Here is a 19,600-nt window from a genome sequence, read left to right as displayed (position 1 = left end):
TTTAAATAAAAATAGGAAGTCACTCATTTTTTATTTTCCTGAACTGAAACTTGTGCACAAACATGTCCCTTGTCACTCAAAGCCATGACAGTGCTCGGACATCCCCTCCCTGGGACACCTTCCCGGAGCCCCTCCCTTCCATAACACCTGTGAGTTTCCCTACCAGTCTCTTACCACGTTTAAATTTAATCTTTATTACAATTTGCACTAACCCCTTACCGGGCTAGACTGTGAATTCTCTGAGGCCACAGTCTGCGCCTTGTTCTGTGTCCTCAGAGTCTCTCACACGGAAGATGCTAAATAAATATTTGTTGACTTTGTAGAATTCCCGTGGGCTGACAGGCGAGTGGATGAAAGGTGAGGGCGTGGAGTCTACTGTGGAAGACTTTATCAAGAACCTTGGCAGAGAGGACAGAGTCATGGTTGCTGGGGGGGAGTTTTGGGCAAGGGAGGCAATTTCAAGACGGCAGAGACTTGAGTTAAGCTTCTTTGGTTGCAAGCAATGGAAAGGAGTTTTGGGGGAGAATTAAAGGGACAGCTGACTCAGGAGGGCAGGAAGCAGGTGGTCCCAGCCGCCTGAGGTCAGGCATGGGACCCCTAGTGCTTTGTCATTTATCGGCACTTATGAGGCTCCATGCCTGGGACTTCCAAACTCTTGATTCTGGGTCTCAAGTATTCAGGTGCTAGAATCTGATTGGTCCAGCTTGAGTCAAGTATCTACTACTGTGGGGCTTCCCTGGTGGCGCAGTGGTTGAGAATCCACCTGCCAATGCAGGGGACACGGGTTCGAGCCTTGGTCCGGGAAGATCCCACATGCCGCGGGGCAACTAAGCCCGTGCGCCACAACTACTGAGCCTGCGTGCCACGGCTGCTGAAGCCCGCATGCCTGGAGCCCGTGCTCCACAAGAGAGGCCACCGCAATGAGAAGCCCATGCACTGCAACCAGAGACAAACCCACGCACAGCAACAAAGACCCAACAAAGCCAAAAAAAAAAAAAAAAAAAGTATCTACTACTGGTGCAACCAGTTCTGACCAGTGGGGGCAGGCTCCTGTAGTCCACTTGTGATTTGGGGAGCCCACCTGTTTATTCCAGGTCAGTCCCAGCCAGAAAAGGGGAAGTCGTCAGGAACCAGGCAGCCACTCACATGTGTCCACCGGATGCAGTGTTAGCCTTTGAGGAAAGAGCCAGTGGAGAGAGAAAGTGATGGCTGACTAATATAGGGGGGTGCTTGAGGAAAAGGCAGGGGGTCCAGGAGGGTTGCAGTGTAGGGTCCAGGGTGCCCGCGCCAGGGATGAAGCTGAAGAGGGGGATGCCGTGCGTGGGGATGGATTGCAGTGGAGAGACCCAGACATGACTAAGGTGTGGTACAGGGAACAGAGAGATTCCAGAGGTGTGACAGAGGCAGGGTCACATCTGGAAGGGATGGGGGCGGATGGCAGGGGTGGTTGACAGAACTTTCGGCTGCTGGACGTGGGGAGTAGGGAATCAACGAAGCCACCCTGGTTTCTGACTGGCTGGTTGGGCACTTGAGGAAGAGCAGGTTTTGGGGGAGTGAGGGTTCAATGCCGGACACGGGATTTCCAGGGGAGAGATGCCTGGGGCAGCTGGATTCACAGGGCGAAGGCTGGTCTGTAGATGTGGGCTTGGGAATCATTGACAGTAGGTTCCCTGAGTCCCCGGGAGTGAATCAGATCACCAGGGAGGGGTTGGGGTAGCGGAGGCGCTGAAGACTGAGCAGGGAAACACTGGCGGAGGAGGGTTCATCTGCAGAGGAGCACGTGGCAGGAGAGCTTGGCGAGAAGCCGCCAGGGAGGAGGGGAGCCCAACCCCAGCCATTGTTCCTCAGTCCCAAGACAGCTGACATCCTCGCAGGCCCGGGAAGGCCCTGTGTGGGCCCCAGCCTGAGACCCCGCAGGGGAGGCTGAGTAGCAGAGTGTGTCCTGGCCTCCGGGGGAGGAGCTGCTGGGAACCCAGGTGGGTCTATCCCCTGCCCTCATGCGTTCCCAAGGTCCACCTGGAGGGGCTGCCCTGCCTGAAGTTCGGGGCTAGGAAAGAGCTCGGCCGTCCCCATTTTCACATCTTCTAGGGGACTTGAGTCAGAACCTCTGAGGGATCCCGGAGGAGGTAAGGGCCCAACCCCAGATTAGAAGTTACTTTTCTGAGCCCAGCACCAAGAAGTGTTGGCAGGGAAGGCTTCCTCTCAGAACCAGCTGTGGGTGGCAGGAAACTTGGACCCTGAGAGCGGCCCTGCTGGATTCCCCTGAGGAATGGTTCCCACTGAGCTCCACATGCCTGGCCCCAGGCACGAAGAGGGAACACCACCTGGGTCCACAGGTTCAAAGGCCCGGGGATGCTGGAACTGCTGGGAGGCCTGGCACTCAGCCAGACCTCCCTCTGGTCTGCCCTTCTCTGGCTTCAGACCCTGATCCCAGCCCATCTCTGCCCCCGGCCCTGCACCCTGTCCTTACCCCTCAGCAGCTGGCATCACCTTCTCTTCCCAGGGAGCCCCAACCCAGACCTGACTGCAGAGGACAGCCTAGCTTCCTGGCTGCCTCATCCTGCTGCCCCCAGAGTAAGGCCACATCCATGGTCCTTGTGTGGAGGCCAAAGACAGGGGTCACACAAGCCACGGACATGAAGTTGAAGAAGCCCAGCGGAGCAGTAAACTGAGTTGAGAGCACAGACTATCTGGGTTCAAATCCCAGTTCTGCCATCTACCTGCTGTGTGACCTTGGGCAAGTTACTTACCTCCTCAGCGCTCCAATTTCTTCTCAGTAAAATGAGGATGATAATAGTCCTTGCCTCGCACCGTTCTAGAAGGATTGAATGAGTGCCGTGTGAAGTAGAGCCGAGCAAGCATCTGCAGGTATCAGCCGTGTCTGTATGGGCGCCGCCGGGGCAACTGCTTCCCGGGACAGGTGACCAGTCTTAATCCTGAAGGAGGAGCTTGCCGTGCCCTCCTCCTCATTCTTTCCAGGCTGGGATTTGAACTTCTGTTTCCCAGGACTCAGGTCAGAAGATCCAGTTCAGAACAGCAAAGGACTTGAATTGGAAGTTCTGATGCCGTAGAATATAAAAGTCACGACAACAGTAACAATAATAATACTGATGTGTTAGCACTTCCTGACAACCTCCCTGCTGGGCAGGCATCCCATTTTATAGACTGAGAAGTTGAGGCTCAAACATGTTAACTGCAACTTGCCTGCTTCACTCAGCAATAACGCCCTCATCTCACCTCTAAGTCATGATCAAACAGACCCAGCGAAGGAATCTCCTGGTAGCTGGACTTGTTCCCACCCTGCCTGGGCTGGAGCCCCTCTGCCCCGTGTGAATGGGGGCCAGGCAGTTCCAGGTTTGGGAGAGCAGGCTGTGAGGGTAGAAGTGGTATGTCCCATCCCTGGCTGGGGAGGGGACCAGAGTGGGCCGGTCTCTGCCATGCCCAAGGGCAGTCTCACATGTCCCGGGGAGCAGTCCGGAAGGCAACCCAGTCAGTGTGCAAGAACTGAGCTTGTGTTGGTCCCCCGAGGCCCGGAGGAAGCTCCTCGAGGGGGGCCTGAGGTCTCAGGTGGGGTGTGACTGGATGTGATGGAAGGACCGCCTGGACTGGAACACATTTGGAAATTTCAGGAACATGTTCTTCCAGGATCCAGCATCCAGGTGGCCCAGGAGGAACATGTGGCAGGTGTCTCTCCCTCCACCTCGCCTGCCGCCCAGTGGGAGCTTCTAGGAGATCCAGACCTCTCTGTGCCGTCTCCAACAGCTCCTCTTGTCTTTTCCCCCAACATCAGTTTAGATTACAGGGCCCTTTATGTCAGCCTCCCTCTTGCTAGTATCCTCAGCTTACCTGCCCTGTCATGTCACCATTACACACTCCAGGTGACACTCCAACCTGAGGCCTGCAGCCCGCCCTCCGCGCGCTGTGGAGGAACGCCCCCCTCGCCGCCCCCCTTGCCCAGGCCGTGCTTGTGCTTCCGTTCCTGCCTGTTCTCCAGCCTCCTGCGGGCTCTCAAAGCCTTCAGCAACCTCGCTGTTTTCTTGGTCATTCTCCGCAGCAGCTCCTTAAAATGGCCTCTGCCTCACAGAGAGAGTAGTTGTCAGTTTCCTGCTACAAAACCCACAAACCTTCCTGTCCACATTCTTCCTTCTCTCCTATCAGAATAGCATCGTGAGCCCAATCCCTCCACTGTGGGCTTGATCCACCCTCCCCGCCTCCCCGCTCAGGGACTTGAAGACTGGCCTCTTCTCTGCCTTGTGTCTTCAACTTCTCTTTCAGTCATCATGGACCCATCACATCTGTCCCATCCTAAAACTCCTCCAGGTAGTTAGTCACAAAGACCTGTGGGTCCCACCTTCTGAGCATCTATCGAACCTGTCCTGTCTGACTCTGTCCCAGCAGCCACCCCCACCCTTGTCCGAGCCGCGTCATCTCGCATCTGGAGGTGGCATCAATCCACCAGCTGATTTCCCTGCCTCCATTTTTACCCCTTCCAATTAATTCTAATTGTCTTAAAATACAATTCCGGCCAGGCCATCCCTCTCCTTACAATCCTTCACTGGATTCCTCTTGGCCTTAAGAAACTGTACTACCTGCTAGGGAGCCTCTGAAACCCGGGAGGGGCCCAGGGATCCCCCCAGCTTCACCCTTGCCTCTTCCCAGCTGATACTCCATGTTCCCACCACCCAAACCTTCTGTGGTTCCTCGAAGGAGCCAATTCTTTTGTCTCTGGGCCCTTCTGCGATCCCTTCTTTCTGGGAGTCTCTTCCCAACCTTCTTGACCAGCTGCTTCTCATCCCTCAGGGGCCAGCTGAGATGGCATTTCTGGGGCTGTTTGGTCATTTTTTTTTTTTTTTTTCCTGCTAAGACCAATCCCAGCTTCACACTGCAGCCAGCGAGTCCCCAATCCTATTCTGCTCAGAGTACCCTTCCTAATTAAAATCTTTCCATGTTTCTCAGTGTCCCGAGGACAAAGTCCAAATTCCTCAGCTGGGCTGACAAGACCGTTTGACAGACAGGAGTAAAGGAGGCGTGATTTCGCAGGAGCGAGGTGGAGGCTTCCCACCCCACGACTCTTATTTTCTCATGGCGAGCGAGGGAGGCCAAGTCGTCTGCAGAGAGCAGTGTTGGGGGCTGTGAGGGGGTGATGTTGTGGTGTGAAGGGAATGGGGAGAACGTGAGGGCGCTGTGGGAGCAGCAGCTGGCCAGGGAAACAGTGTAACTGGTAAGCTGAGTTTCAGACCTGGTTGAGGTTGGTGATGGGGAATCACGGTGACACCAGGCTGCCCGGCTGTGCAGATCTCTCTCGTAGCTGGTCGGTGTGAGGGTTTATCCACGGAGGGGATTTTGCTGGGAGGGTGGGACCAAAGGTCAGGGGGCTAAGTTGTTGAGGACTCTGTCAAGGAGTGAGTGACATGATGGGTCACAGGATCTGAGCCAGATGGGAGATGACAACAGAACGGGCTGCTTTAGAGGGACAGAGAGAGAGCAGAGGGGCCAGCGGATGACTGGTTGCCATGGGGACCAAGATGGGGTTTAGTGCACAGCTTTGAGCACACAGGCTGGAGGTGGGAGGTTGTGGGGGTCAGCTTTAGTGAATCAGGAAGTATTAGCATTTCCGCCCCACCTGGGCCTCCACCCAGCTCCTACCATCCTTCTCATGTTGTAGCTGGGTGTGTACATGCCGACTTCCACTGCCCTTTGGAATAGGTCCACAGTGTCCTCTGTGGGCACTAACCATGCTCGTTATCTGGCATCCTTCCCAGGAGAGCCTGACACGGGCCTGGCCTACAGTAGCTGCTCATCTAGACATTTTCCTGTGTAACTCTTCCCCCCCGCCCCAATTTTCTGTGTTTCTGTTTTCCTTTAGTTTCTTAAAAGAAATATCGTGAAAGAGTCTAACCCTGTCTTAGCTGAAAAGAAACAGGATTTATCCCTGTTTAACTGGAGGAAGAGGCATTCTGTGGTCCTCTAATGGCCTAGGAATTGGGTGATAGTGAGAGCTCCCTCTTGGGAGCCCGGGAAGAATGAGAGTTTCTAGAGAAGACAGTGCGGGGCCTCAGGAGGGAAAGATTCAGGGCCAACAGCGGACAATGGGCTAACTTCCCTACCCTTCCTAGTTATAGGTGGGTCTCACCAAGCCGAGTCCTTCATCCGCCCATCCACACCTTACTATGTGCCCAGGCCCGTGCCAGGACCCCCCGTGGTGGAGTCACGACAATGGTGCAGCGTCGCTGGCTCGTGGGTGTGTTGAGGAAAGAGGGAGGCCTGTCGTGTTGGGGAGTCTGCACACTAGCCTGCAAAAGCAAGGCGGAACCTCGGCACCTGAGGTCTCTAACCTGGATGCTGGGTGGAGGGTGAGACGGGGACCTAGTTCAGGGTAGAGAGGAGAGGGGCTCACATTTGGATATGTGGAGTCTGAGGTGCACGGAATTCCCGGCCTGGGAATTCTCCCTCCCAGGCCTGGCAACACCCTTTCCCTCATCCATTGGCTTAGTGTTTTCTCCAGGAAACTGCCTTGATCTTGGCAAGCCGAAAGCAATTTTCTCCCGTCAGAGCCTCTGTAGCTCCACATTGAACACCTGTTAGGCAACACGTTTGTCTGGCTTCCCGGCCTCTCTTGGTGTCCCCCGTGGGGCTTCCTATAATCTTCATTTTGTGAAGCAGCAAGTGATGAAACAGTAACTGGCGCTCTTGGGCGTTCCTCCAGTGGACCTCTGTCCTTGTCACACAGGAAGCGCCCCTGCATCCAGAAAGGGAGAGCCCTTCCAGGGCTGACCCCAAGCAGGCAGGTACTCTCATGCCCAAGCGGGCGTCCAACACCCCTCCTGTGCCTGGAAACCCAGAGGCAGGTCAGCCGGTGCTGCAACTACACAGAACAGGATGTTCTGGTTTCAGAGGTGGGGTTAGGAGCTGCAGCCTCCAGAGAAACCAGGCGATAAAACCCCAATACTTCAGGCTTCATCTGGAACCAGCACATAAGCAAATGAGGACTCACCATCCTCCCTGCCCACAACACCCTCTCCCTGGGACCAGAGACGCACTACCTTCCTGAGGCTAGGCATCCCCTCATCCCGTCTCCCCTCAGGCTTCCTGGTACCTATGAGCAGAGACCACAGGTCTGGCTGAGGATACCTTCAAGGCACCTTAGGTCAGCCTGAGGTAGGCGCGATATGTTCCCTTTGGGGGGGTGGCCGGGGGTGGGGAAGGGAGGGGGAGGGGAGGGGAGGTCTCTTGGCGAGATGGTGAGATAAAGACAACACCACTAATAGCAGTCACCACTTTTATTGCACATCTGCCGTGTGCCCGGTCCTTCTATACGTAAATAATATCATTTGATCCTAACAGTTGACGACCGTGACCATGACGCTCAAGAAACCAGGGCTCAGAGAGGTTAAGCCACTTGCCCAAGGCCCCCACCTGGTGAGTGGTAGAGGGGGGGACTGCGGCCCAGGCCTGTCATGCCGGAGCCTGTGTTCTGTCCACTCTGTCACCATTCAGTCTCCTTGATAAAAGGGTTCACTGGCGCAGTCTCTGGGGCAGGCAGCAGCCTCTCCTGGGGAAATCCCTGACAGGCGTTACAGGGCAGAGTTGCCTTTGAGGGGTGTTAGGGATAGGGGCCAGGGACCTTCAGGGATCCCAGACCCTTCTCTGCCTAGAGGCCCCGGACACAGACAGGCAGACTGACGGTTCCACGAGCTCCAAGGAGAAGCAGTTCCCTCCTTGTGACGTGGGTGTGTGGGTGCAAATCGGCCCCTCATCACAGTCACACAGTCACTCAGAGGGCTGAGCAGTCCTGGGGACACCCATGCAGTCACTCTCCCCTTGGTGCGTGTGCACACACGTGTGTGCACACACCCTCACTCGCGCCCGGGCACGGCTCTGTGGAGGCTGAGGCAGGTCACGGGAAGGAGGGCCCGGGCTCCGTCAGATGAGGCTGGCGATGCTGGACGTGGTCTCACGATGCTGGCCAGCGGACAACCGTCCTGAGATGCTGAAGACGCTGCCATTCCCACTGTGGTCACTGCGGGCGGAGGGGGCGGCCGCACGGGTAGGGGGACAGTGTCCGCTCACGGCCACCTGATACAGCAGCAGGCCCAGCAGCAAGAGCGCACCTGAGGCAGCCAGGGTGACGCCCACGAACAGCATGGCGGCCAGCGGCCGGGCGGGGGCAGGGGCGGCGGCCAGCCCCGCCAGCGTCAAGCCGGTGGCCAGCAGCACCAGGCCGCTGAGCAGCACCACCAGGGCGTCGGCCCCGCCGCCGCTGCGGAGCAGAGCCACGTGGCGGGGCTGGCGGATGCAGTTCATGTCCTGCACGGCCGAGCTCATCAGCTGCTTAACCAGGACCAGCAGGGCCAGCAGGCAGAGCACTGTGCCCACCGCCAGACGCCACTCGCCCGAGCGGCTGCTGGTGGAGGACAGCAGGGCCACGCCACCCGCCCCACAGCCCGCCACGAGGCCCACAGCCACGGCGAAGCAGAGCGCTGAGCGCCGCGGCTGCTGGGACCACCACAGCTCCACCTGCTCCGCCAGCACATCCGGCGGCAGCCCCCGGCCCGGCGGGGCCCGAGCCTCTCCCTCAGACATGGCTGATCCGGCACGAGTAAGGGCAGAGGGCCGCGTCAGGGGGCAGAGGTACGGATCATGGCCTGGAGCCCCCACTACCTGCGCGGCGGCCGGAGGCCCAGAGTCCTGTTCCTCGCACGGTCCAGGGGATGGTCACCATCACCTGCAGGGGGCAGAATCACACTTGCCATCTCCCTGGCCCACCTGCCCCTTATGGTCTCTCCTGGGAGCCTTGGGGGTGGTCCCTGGGAATCTTCCCATGTCCCCTGCAACCAACACCTCCCCAGGGAAACCTCCTCCCTAGCACTGCCCCCTCGGGAATGCCTCTCCAGAGATCTCAGGAGAGCTCCCTCCACCCAAAGCATCCTCACCCACCCAGGGAACCCCCTGCCCAGCCCCTGACCTCTCTGGCTCGGGCTGTCTCAGTTGCCTGTCCCATCCCGGCTGGCCGAGGGAGCTGGTGCCACGGTGGACGATGGGACTGGATGGAGACCCAGAGATAAAGCCTCATTCAGGATCCGACTCACATGGCCTCAGCTGTCACCGCTGGCTCCTGCGGGGAGGGTTGTGGGGAGGGAGGGGGCTTATGACTTAACCCTTCTGCAACCAGCTGCTCGACCCTGAATCTTCTCTCTTTGGGCTGCGACTCCTTCTCCGCGAGTCAGGATCTGACCCCCAACACCCCATCCCACCTCACAGGCATGGCTGCTGGTTCCCCAATCCCTCTCTCTCTCAAACCCAGATCTCCCTCCCAAGCTCCAAGACCCATAGGCAATTGTCACCTTGATGTCCCACAGGCGCCTCTGATGCAACGGCTTCCAACCCAAGCTCGTCATCTTACCGCAAACCCACTCCTCCTCTTGTGTCCCTCCCTTGTGCGTGTCACCTCTAAACATGTCTCCGTCCCACTCCCTGCCCTCGTCCTCCTGCTTCTGCGTTTCAACCTACCTCCCCCCAACTTCCTCACCGGTCTTCCTGCTTCCCCCACTCTTCTCCCTCTCACCGCACTCCCATGCCATCCTCCTCCACGATTTCTCTAAAGTGGTACAAAGGGAAGGAGGGCTTTGGACTGGACCCCCAGCTGCAGTCCCTGCCACCGTGGGTATGTGGACGAGGGACCTCGCAGTGGTTCCTCATTGAACACATCCTCCAAAGGCCAGTCAGCATGACTCCCACTGGGCAAAGTATAGCAGCCTGGCCCCTGCCCTCAGGGAGCCCCAGTTTATAGCAGGTGTGTTCCTGTGATGAGTGCTGGCTGTGGGTTAGTTAGAAGAGGGGCTTGGGGGAGGTCAGAGAAGCCCCCAGTAAGTTCACCTCTTGGAGCTCAGGACCCTTATCTGAAAAGTGAGAATGATAACTTTAATCTTGAGAGGTGGGGGCATTAACATCTCCAGGTCAGAATTCCAATGGGAATAGATGCCCAGAGCATGCTTTCTGAATAAAAGAACACAACATTCTCTCCTCCCGTTTAGGACGGGACTCCTGCTTTATATATAGGACGCAGGTCCTGGATCATTCAGGACTATGACTTCATGGCTGTACGTGGGTTACACCGCTGATGAGGTATCCGTCCTCCACGATCCCTCAGCAGGGGTTGCCCCACACGCGAGGTAGGACGGGCAGCTGCAGGTGCCCCCAAGGGAGGTGGGGGAGGGGCCGAGGGAGGGGCCCTGGAATCAGTCCCAGCATTCCCCAGGGCTGTGACTTCACGGGTCTGAAAGTGCTTGCACAGGTGTGCCGGGACCATGGAGTCAGGCTGGGGGTGGGGTGGAGGCTCTCAGGGGAAAAGCCAGTGGGAGATGGTGAATGGTGGGGGTAGGGGGGACCACGGGGCACTCACAAGAAGCCTGGAGGTGCTGGATCCGATCTGAGCAGGCAGGGCGGGCAGGTGGGGCGCTCCAGCTCTGTTTCCGGGGAGGCGCTTCACCTGCCTGACCTGCACCTGGGTGAGCTCAGGCGGGGGTGGGTGGTGGGGGGGGGGGAGGATCAACAGGTGTTTCCAAGGCAGGGCCTGAGACGATTGGCTGACGTGGCGCTGCTCCTTCTGCTGGGCTGAGGCATTCCTGGGAAGGGAGGGGCTTCTGTCCCTTGCTGTTAGGGCACGAAGACAATTTCCAGACCCGGGCAGCAGTAGGAATGTTGTCCATCTGCCCCAGAGCCCGGACCCGAGCCCATCCCCCAGCTCCAACCCAATTTAGCTTTAGTTCCAGCCTTAAACCCAACCCCAGCCCCAGCTGCAGTTTCAAACCCTAACTAGAACTCCTAGCTCCAACCGAGGCCCCTACCCCACATCTCAGCCCCAACCCTGAATCTCAAATCCCAACCCTGACGCCCCAGCCCCATTTCTAAACCCAATTCCAGTCCCAGACCGAGATCCCAACCCCAAATCTGGCTTGAAACCTCAGCTCCAAATGCTGGAATTAGATCTTAGATGGCAGCCTCATCTTTGGCCCCAACCTTGACCCGTGTTCCTGAGTCCAGCCCCCAAATCCCGACTCCAAGCTCAACTCCTGCCTCAGCCCCACACTCCAACACCAGCTGGCCCCCAAGCCCAGCCCCAGTACCTCCATCCCTTGGCGCTTTCCCCTGGGCCGGAGCCCCACAAGCCCCTTGCCCATTCTCCTTCAGAGCCTCAAGGGCCTGACCAAGGGAGGTTTGCCCCACGTTTTGGCCCCCCTGAGGAGGCAGGATTTGAGTGCACAGGGAGGAGGGGGTAAAGGCTTTTCAGGTGGGAAACAGGAGCTCCCTAGCTTAAAACACTTGCAGAATAAACACTTCGGGATAAATGCCATATTCCTTCACAAGGCTCACAGAACCCCTGCTATCCACCGCAGGCCAGTCATTTGCCCCTGGCCCCTGCCCTCCAGCCGGAATGCCTGTCTTTCAGTTATGTATGCTCTGCACTGCTCTGCCCTTCCGCTTGGTTTTTGAACTCAGAGTTCTCTCTCCCTGGGATATTTACCACACCCCACCCCCAGCCTTGGTCTGGCTAACTCAGCTTCTTCAACTGAGATGTCACCTCCTCCAGGAAGCCCTCCTTGACCTCTAGGCTGGTTCAGGTTCCTCTTTGGGGCACCTATGGCCCCCATGCTTCCCCCACAACTGCTCTTACTGCATGTGCTGTGATTGCCCTATTTATTCACCTGTCATCCCCCACTAGATGTGTGGTTCCCAGTGGGCGCAGGTTTAGTGCCTGTTTTGCTAACCCTCGTGACCTCAGCAGGCAGCACTGTGCCTGGCACATGGGAAGTATGCAGTAAACATGTGTTGAATGAATGAACTGTGAACTGCCAGATGTGGGGCCACGCAGGGAGCTTGTGAGATGTAGCTGGAAAGGCAAGTTTGGCTCAGGTGGCTCAGGGCCTTGAATGCCTTGGTGAGGCATTCGGACTCATCTGAGGTACTCATGGAGGGTTCCAGAGTATAATGGGGACACGGCCAGGGCTCTGCTTCTAACAAGTGAATCTGGCACCACACACTACACGATGGGCGGCGGCGGGGGGTGGGGGGGGCTAGTTGGAGGTAATTGTCGGCTGGATTGAACCCCTTGTAATGCCTCCTGCTGTCTCTCCTTTTGGTGTGTATGAAATAGACAAGAAAAACAAAATCAAAGTTATCTTTCCATTATCAGCTCACAGAATAATTTTGCTGGACCTGTCCATGCTTCTCTTTGCTTTGCTCGGTGGAGATGATTGGGGGCCTGGTCATAACTCTAGAGCAGCACGGTCCAGTAGAAATATAATACGAGCCACATATGTAATTTAAAATGTAAAATCGTCTAATAATCATGTGAAAAAAGTAAAGAGAAACAGGTGAAATTAATACAGTGAAATTTTAATTTAAGCCCCAAATATTTTCATTTTAATACACAAGTGATTGAGCTCTTTCAGTCTTTTATTTCGTCTTGAAAATTCGCTGTGTATTTTATGCTTACAGTGCGTCTCAGCTCAGACTAGCCACTTGTCTAAAGCTCGCCACGTGTGGCTTGCAGATCCCTCGCTAGATGGTTCTTCCCCTCAAGGAAAGGTTAGGGCAGGCTGGATCTTGGGGACAAACATGTGGGTTTGCCACTTTGCAAAGCATTATAAAGGAGTTCCCTGCCCTGGGGTGAGCGGGGAAGAAGGGGCCTGGCTGTGCTCAGTGGCTTTGTATTCCTCTTGCCCCTCTGACATTTATTTTCCTCCTGATCCCAAGGAGGGGCTGGTCCCAGCCAGACCCATCCATGTCCAGCTGTCCTGGATAGAGCTGGGCAGGGGAAGTCATGAGATCCACGCCCCCCTGCCCTCCACCGGCTTCCCTTGGGGGTTTGAAGGGAATTTTTTGGATGGAGGGAACAAAGCCTAAAAGCTTCCAGTTTAAACATTGATTGGGTGAGACTTTGTTCTCATTCTGGGTCTTATCGAATAACTTGGAGTTAAAGTGGACAGGCAGGCTCCTCGCAGGGCTGTTGAACTCTGCCCCAAAGCAGAGGCTGTTGAGGCAGCTCAGATGGGCGGTACTGAAGGCGGGGGAGGAGGTGGCAGTGGGCAGAGAGCCTGAGGTGTGGATTCTAACTGATCCCTTAGACCAGCGGTCCCCAACCTTTTTGGCACCAGGGACTGCTTTCGTGGAAGACAATTTTCCCACGGATTGAGGGGTGGGGCGGGGGGATTGTTCCGGCGGTAATGCAAGCGATGGGGAGCGATGGGGAGTGGTGGGGAGCGGTGAGGAGCAATGGAGAGCGGTGGGGAGCGGTGGGGAGCGGTGGGGAGCAATGGGGAGCGGTGGGGGGTGGTGGGGGCGGTGGGGAGTGACGGGAAGCAGTGGGGAGCGGTGGGGAGCAGCAGATGAGGCTTCGCTCGCTCTCCCACTGCTCACCTCCTGCTGTGCGGCCGGTTCCTAACAGGCCTTGGATGTGGCCTGGGGGTTGGGGACCCCTGTGTTAGACGGTGGGAGGACCCAGGAGAAGGGAGAGCTGTAGCCCAGCCTGTAGCCCAGCCTCCCTGCTTCAGCCAAGTTCCCACCTCAGGCTATTCTCCACCCGGTAGCTAGAGTGATCCTGTTATAAGGTAGAGCAGGTAAAGTCCTCCAATGGCCTGTCTTACCCAGAGAAACAGCCAGAGTCCTCCCACCATCTCGAAGGCCTTCTCTGACTTCACCCCCGCCTCGCTGTCCCTCTTCTGCTTGTGCTTGCTCAGAGCCTTTGCACTGGCTGTTCCCTCTGCCTGGAGCTCTTTCCTCCCACGTGGCTCCCTCCCTCACCTTTTTTCAGGAAGGTGCTCAAATGTCACCGCCTCAGTGAGGCTTCCTTCCTGTGTCTAAAGTCACAGCCTTCCCCCTACTTCTTACCTCTCTGCCCTTCATTCTTTGATTTCCTTTATTCTCTCATGTTTCTCCTTAGCACTTGTCGCTGTCAAATATGCTATATATTCTTATCTGTCTGGAATATTGTCTGTCTACCGCCCTGGAAGACAAGCTTCATGAACGGAGTGGTTTATGCATCCTAGCTCCTAGAACAGGCCTGGCATGTAATAGGTGTTCAAGGAATGCTTGTGAATGAAAGCATGAACAGTGGAGAGAATATTGGTTTTGGAACTAGATTGAACTTGAAGGTCCCAGTCCCAGCTCTAGCTCTGCAACCTTAGAAAAATGGCTTAAACTCCGTGTGTCCCAGTCTATTCATCTGTAAAATGGGTACAATAATACTTAGTCTAAATAGTTGCGGGGGGGGCGATAAATAATATAATTCATGCAGCAAACATTTACTGTTTCCCTTCTCTGGACCAGGGATTGTGCAGGTGCTGGAGATGGTGGTGAGCGAAAGAGGTCCCATCCTTGCCACCCTGAAAGGCAGTTGGAGAATAAAGGGCTTAAAGCACAGGTGCAACACCAGGTCTTCAATGGCTCCAGGTCCCCTGCCCCCACCCCATGTTCCATGACTGACAGCTGCCCCAGACAGACATCTTTTGGAATATCTGCTCCACTCACAATGACCAACTTCACTACAGGGATGAATGAACCCCAGTAACCAGCATTCTATCCTGTGACCCACCCCTCTGGGTACAGTTGATTGGATAGTGGTGAGCTCCAGACTCAAGCTAGGCCCCAAATACTCTCCTTGGGCAATTTAAAGTTAGACTAGAGACTCCATGTCAGCCTTGGGGCATCTACTCATGGGATGCTAAGGGTCCCCTTCTGCCAACTTACTGGCAATGGGAGGCTGGTCTATAGAGAGGCAAGAATAAGAGAGGGAGAGGGGGTTCCAGCCATGTCCCAGGTCTTAGTTCAAGTCCTTCTCGAGCTCTGGTTGTATCTCAGCCCTGAGATTCCATGACGCACCAGGAGAGATCGGGGGCTTAATATTTGTTATTTGGGTATTAGAAGGGCGTCTGGCTTCTGCAAGTGGGAGAAGACAGGGACATCTGGGTTCTTAGTGCATAAAAAACCACCTCTCCTGGTATGTGTGGCTGGGCCACCCAGTGTGGGGTCTAGAGGAAGAGGTGGCCCCCAGAAATGGAGGAGCAGGGCAGGGCCCTGCAGACCGAGGATGACAAGTCTAGAGAGGCATGGAGGTAAGAGAAAGAAGGGCAGAGTTCTGCTTATAGTCCTGACACCAGGGTCTGCAGCTAATGGAAGATGTGGGGGAACTCTACCAACTTTGCCATGTTCTTGATTTTACTCTCACCTTCACACAGCTGTGAAAATTCTCAGAAAACCTCATTATGTTTCATAAGTAAGAAGAAAACGTAGGAGCCTTTGTCTGGTCCTGACGTGGCTGGCAGAGGAGAAGGCAGGTCAGAAGCGACAGGCGGCCCTGCCCTTGAGGTCCAGAAAGGAGCGGGGAGGGGCGTGGGATCTCTGCAGTGACAGGCAGCCCTGTGCCTGGACAGGGACTAGCAGTGGTGGCTTTGGGTGAGCAGGAGCCCCCCGGGCCTCAGGGTCCCTCTTCTCTTCCTCCCTCCCCAGCTCCCTGGCTAAGCAGAGAGCTGGACGTGATTGTGGGAGAACACCTTTATTCTGCCCGTGTCCCAGGTTCCCCAGGGCAGGAGGGAGAGGCTGGTGTGGACAGGGCTGCAGGGGCTGCAGCCCAGAGTCAGGCTGGGGACGAGAGCACCGTGCTTCTTCCGGCGTGGCTGGAGACGGCTCACCAGAGTGGGTCACTTGGTCTGCAGCTTTAAGTCTGCTTCTGCCCCCAGGAGGGAAGGCAGCCGCAACCCAGTGAAGGGGTGGAAGCCTGGGACCTGCTCTTGCTCTTGGATCTGGTCTCTGAGGCGCTGGATCTCCAGGCGCTGCATCTCAATGATTCTCCCGGTTTCTTCTTGCTCATTCAGTCTCATGGTGGGAGGCAAGCCTGGTAAGTCTTTGCCGGACACTGTAGGGGACAGAGCAGGACTAGTGTGGGCCTGTTACTGGGCTGCTGCAAAGCTTCTCCTCCCTCCCCCTCTAACCTCCATCCCCGCACACATTTATGCAGCACCTGCTATGGGGTAGACACTCCAACCCAGATGCTAGGGAGATGGAGATGAGCCATTTCACTGTCTAGCAGAGAAGGAGAAACGAAGAGTAATGCTTTGGAGCGATAAGGCAAATGCTAAACCTGACCTCAGCCCGGCCCCCCTCCTGAGCCCGGCAGTGTACCTGCCCCGAGCCCCCTCCATTGGGGGCTGCTCAGTCGCCACACCCCAAGCAGAGTGGCACTCTCCTATTGACCCGGGTTGGCCTCCAAGCTGCCAGTCCTCGTCCTCACGTAAACCTGCTCCCGGAGACCCCTCTCTAGCCCTCCTGCTGTGGCCACTCACTCATGTTCCCTGAGGACGCCCCTCGAGACTCTCAGCCATCCTCCTGTCTCAGTGCTGTCCTGGGTGATGCTGGTGTCCACGAGGGTCCCCGGCTCACCCCACTCCCCGGCCTCACGAGGCTAAACTCTCAGCATTAATTGTTTGGCCTGCACGTCAGTCAGCTCCACACCCACTCTGTGGCTTCCCCTCCCTTGCCACGCCCAGGATCTTTCACTCTAGTGTTCCATTCACCACTTCTTAGACTGAATTTAGACCTCATCTTCCTGGACAGCTCCATTTTTTACCTACTAAATGGGTTCCTCCTAGATTCACTCCTTTTCTGACCAGGTAGACCCACAGTGAGTTTCTTCTCCCATCTAGATGCCTCATCCCTCTGCCCCAGGTACCCTGCCCAGCCTACATCCAAGATAATCTGAGCATCCAGGGTCGCCACTTTCACATCTGGCCTGCTGTGCGTTACCGATAAAAGTAACACACGAGATTCAAGTTCTTGGTTTCCAACCCCAGACGGACTTTATGTCCATAGCCAGCAAACTCTCATTCCCCACAGAAGCACTTAGGAACTTCGATCTTTACTCCAACTCCTCTGCCCTACTTAGAAAAAAAAATTGTGGTAAAATCTATATAGCATTTACTAACTTAACCATTAAAAAAAATTTATGTACTTATTTATTTATTTGGCCGCACGGGTCTTAGTTGCAGCACTCGGGATCTTCGTTGCTGCATGTGGGATCTTTTAGTTGTGGCATGCGAACTCTTAGTTGCGGCATGTGGGATCTTTTAGTTGTGGCATGCGAACTCTTAGTTGCGGCATGTGGGATCTCTAGTTGTGGCATGCGAACTCTTAGTTGCGGCATGTGGGATCTTTAGTTGCGGCATGAGAACTCTTAGTTGCGGCATGTGGGATCTAGTTCCCTGACCAGGGATCGAACCTGGGCCCCCTGCACTGGGAGCGCAGAGTCTTAGCGACCGGACCACCAGGGAAGTCCCTTAACCATTTTTAAGTGTATGGTTTAGTAGTGTTAAGTACCTTCACATTGTTGTGCAACTAATCTCCAGAACTCTTCTCATCTCGAAAAACTCAAACCCCATCCCCATTAAACAGCTCCCCAGTCCCCCCACCCCCAGCCCCTGGTAGCCACCATTCTGCGTTCTGTCTTTATGAATTTGATGACTCTAGGTATCTCAGATAAGTGGAATCATACGGTATTTGTCCTTTTGTGTCTGGCTTAGCATAATGTCCTTAAGGCTCATCTATGTTGTATCATATGTCAGAATTTCCTTCCTTTTTAAGGTTGAATAATATTTCATTGCAAATATAGACCACATTTTGTTTATCCATTCATCTATTGTTGGAAATTTGGGTTGCTTCCACCTTTTGGCTACTGTGAATAATGTTGCTATGAGCATGAGTGTACAAATATCCTCTTTGAGACCCTGCTTTCACTTCTTTTGGGTATAAACCCAGAAGTGCAATTTCTGGTTCATATGGTAACTCTGTTATTAATTCTTTGAGGAAACACCTTACTGTTTTCCATAGTGGCTGTACTGTTTTACATTCCAATCAGCAGTGCACCAGGGTTCCAATTTCTCCAGACCCTTGTCAACACTCATTACTTTCTGGGTTTTTTGTTTGTTTTTGTTTTTTCTTTTTGGTTTGGTTTATTTTGACAGTAGCCATCCTAATGAGTGTGACACAGTATCTCATTGTGGCTTTGATTTCATTTCCCTAATTGTTAGTAATACTGAGCATTTTTCATGTGCTTCTTGGCCATCTGTGTATCTTCTTGGAGAAGTGTCTATAGTCCTTTGCCCATTTTTAAATCACGTTTGTTTGTTTGTTTGTTTTGGAGTTGTAGGAGTTCTTTATATATTCTGGACATTGACCCCTTATTAGCTGTATGATTTCTCTCATTCCCTAGGTTGCCTTTTCACTCTGTTGATTGTGTTCTTTGATGCACAGAAGTTTTAAATTTTGACAGTCTAATTTATTATATATTTTCTTTTGTTGCCTGTGCTTTTGATATCATATCCAAGAAGTTATTGCCAAATCCATCCTCTCCTCTTCCCTTAATGGATGACATTGCCACCGTCTTCACTGAGGAACGGTGTCCCCAACTCCCTCACCACAGTCAATCTTCTCTCAGTGGAAGAGGGTTCTCTTTCTTATCTGCTGCCAACCCCTTCCCTGGAGGAAAAACTAGAAAAGAACAGACGATGGTGGCCAAGGAAGAGAGTATTTTAAAGAGGAAGTGGTCAGCAGTGGCCAGTGGCCAGCTTGCCTTGGCCTCTAATTGACCTGATGGGGCCAGCATTCAGAGTACTCAACTTATCCCATCCTTCCCAGGAGAAGTCTGGATCCTTCTCTGTCTGCCTTTGCTCCTTGCCTCTTCTCCTTTACTGCAATTTCTAGACTCTTGATCTTTCTAGGCTCTTGATTTCTTCTCTTTTCTAGGTCTTGACCCTTCATCCACCTTCTGCTACTGGTTGTCCCTGGTAACCATCTCCTCAGTCAAGCTGTGGCCTAGCCATGGAGCCCTGGGAAAAGTAGCACCCCTGGGAAGGTATAGCACACAAAAGCCTACCAGCCCATCCACCTACCAGCCCATCCACCTTCTTGGGCCTGCGTCACTCGCCTCTGCCTAGTTTCTGTTTACGTCCCTGCCTTATGCTTTTTTCATATACTTATTATAGGCATCTGTATATTTTCTTTGGAGAAATGTCTATTCAAGTCCTTTGCTTATTAAAAAAATCTTTTTTGTTGTTGTTGTAGTTAAGTTGTAAGAGTTCCTTATATATTCTGGATGTCAACCCTTTATCAGATATGTGATTTTCAAATATCTTCTCCCATACCATGGGTTGCCTTTTCACACTTTTCGATAGTGTTCTTTGATGCACAAAAGCTTTAAATTTGGATGTAGTCCAATTTATCTACTTTCTTTTTGTTGTCTGTACTTTTGATGTCATATCTAAGAAATCATTGCAAAATCTAATATAATGAAGTTTCTCCCTATATCTTCTTCTATGAGTTTTATAGTTTTAGCTCTTATGTTTAAGTCTTTGGTCCATTTTGAGTTAAATTTTGTATGTGATGTAAGGTAAGGGTCCAACTTCATTCCTTTGCATTTGGGTATCCAGTTTTCCCAGCACCATTTGTTGAAAAGATTGTCCTTTCCTCATTGAATAGTCTTGACACCCACATTGAAAATCATTTGACCATATATGTGAGTGTTTATTTCTGGGCTCTGTATTCTATTCCA

At 54.1% G+C, this 19,600-nt stretch overlaps 2 protein-coding genes across 3 annotated transcripts in view; both read right to left on the bottom strand.

Moving 5' to 3' along the window:
* Positions 1 to 7,311: 7,311 nt before the first annotated feature.
* TMEM125 (transmembrane protein 125) lies at positions 7,312 to 10,509 on the bottom strand. Of its 2 annotated transcripts, XM_079930465.1 has the most exons (3): positions 10,403 to 10,509; positions 8,966 to 9,115; positions 7,312 to 8,725 (listed from the first exon to the last, which is right to left on the bottom strand). In XM_079930465.1, the coding sequence occupies exon 3, from the start codon at positions 8,581 to 8,583 to the stop codon at positions 7,924 to 7,926; it is 660 nt and encodes a 219-aa protein (XP_079786591.1). In that variant the 5' UTR covers positions 8,584 to 8,725; positions 8,966 to 9,115; positions 10,403 to 10,509; the 3' UTR covers positions 7,312 to 7,923. The 2 variants fall into 2 exon arrangements, with proteins under 2 accessions (XP_079786591.1, XP_079786592.1); XM_079930466.1 differs by lacking the exon at positions 10,403 to 10,509 and having other exon boundaries at positions 8,966 to 9,237.
* A 5,188-nt stretch (positions 10,510 to 15,697) lies between these two features.
* Positions 15,698 to 19,600, bottom strand: part of CFAP57 (cilia and flagella associated protein 57) — a gene marked incomplete at its 5' end in the record, with an annotated part of 76,646 nt that continues 72,743 nt past the window's right edge. Inside the window, one exon of the mRNA XM_079923718.1 lies at positions 15,698 to 15,913. Coding sequence (XP_079779844.1) covers positions 15,699 to 15,913 — 215 coding nt within the window. The 3' untranslated portion in view covers position 15,698. The remainder of the gene's footprint in view (positions 15,914 to 19,600) is intronic.

Source organism: Stenella coeruleoalba (genome assembly GCF_951394435.1).
Source record: "Stenella coeruleoalba genome assembly, chromosome: 1".
Taxonomy (NCBI): Eukaryota; Metazoa; Chordata; class Mammalia; order Artiodactyla; family Delphinidae; genus Stenella; species Stenella coeruleoalba.
This window is presented reverse-complemented; position numbering and strand designations above follow the sequence as displayed.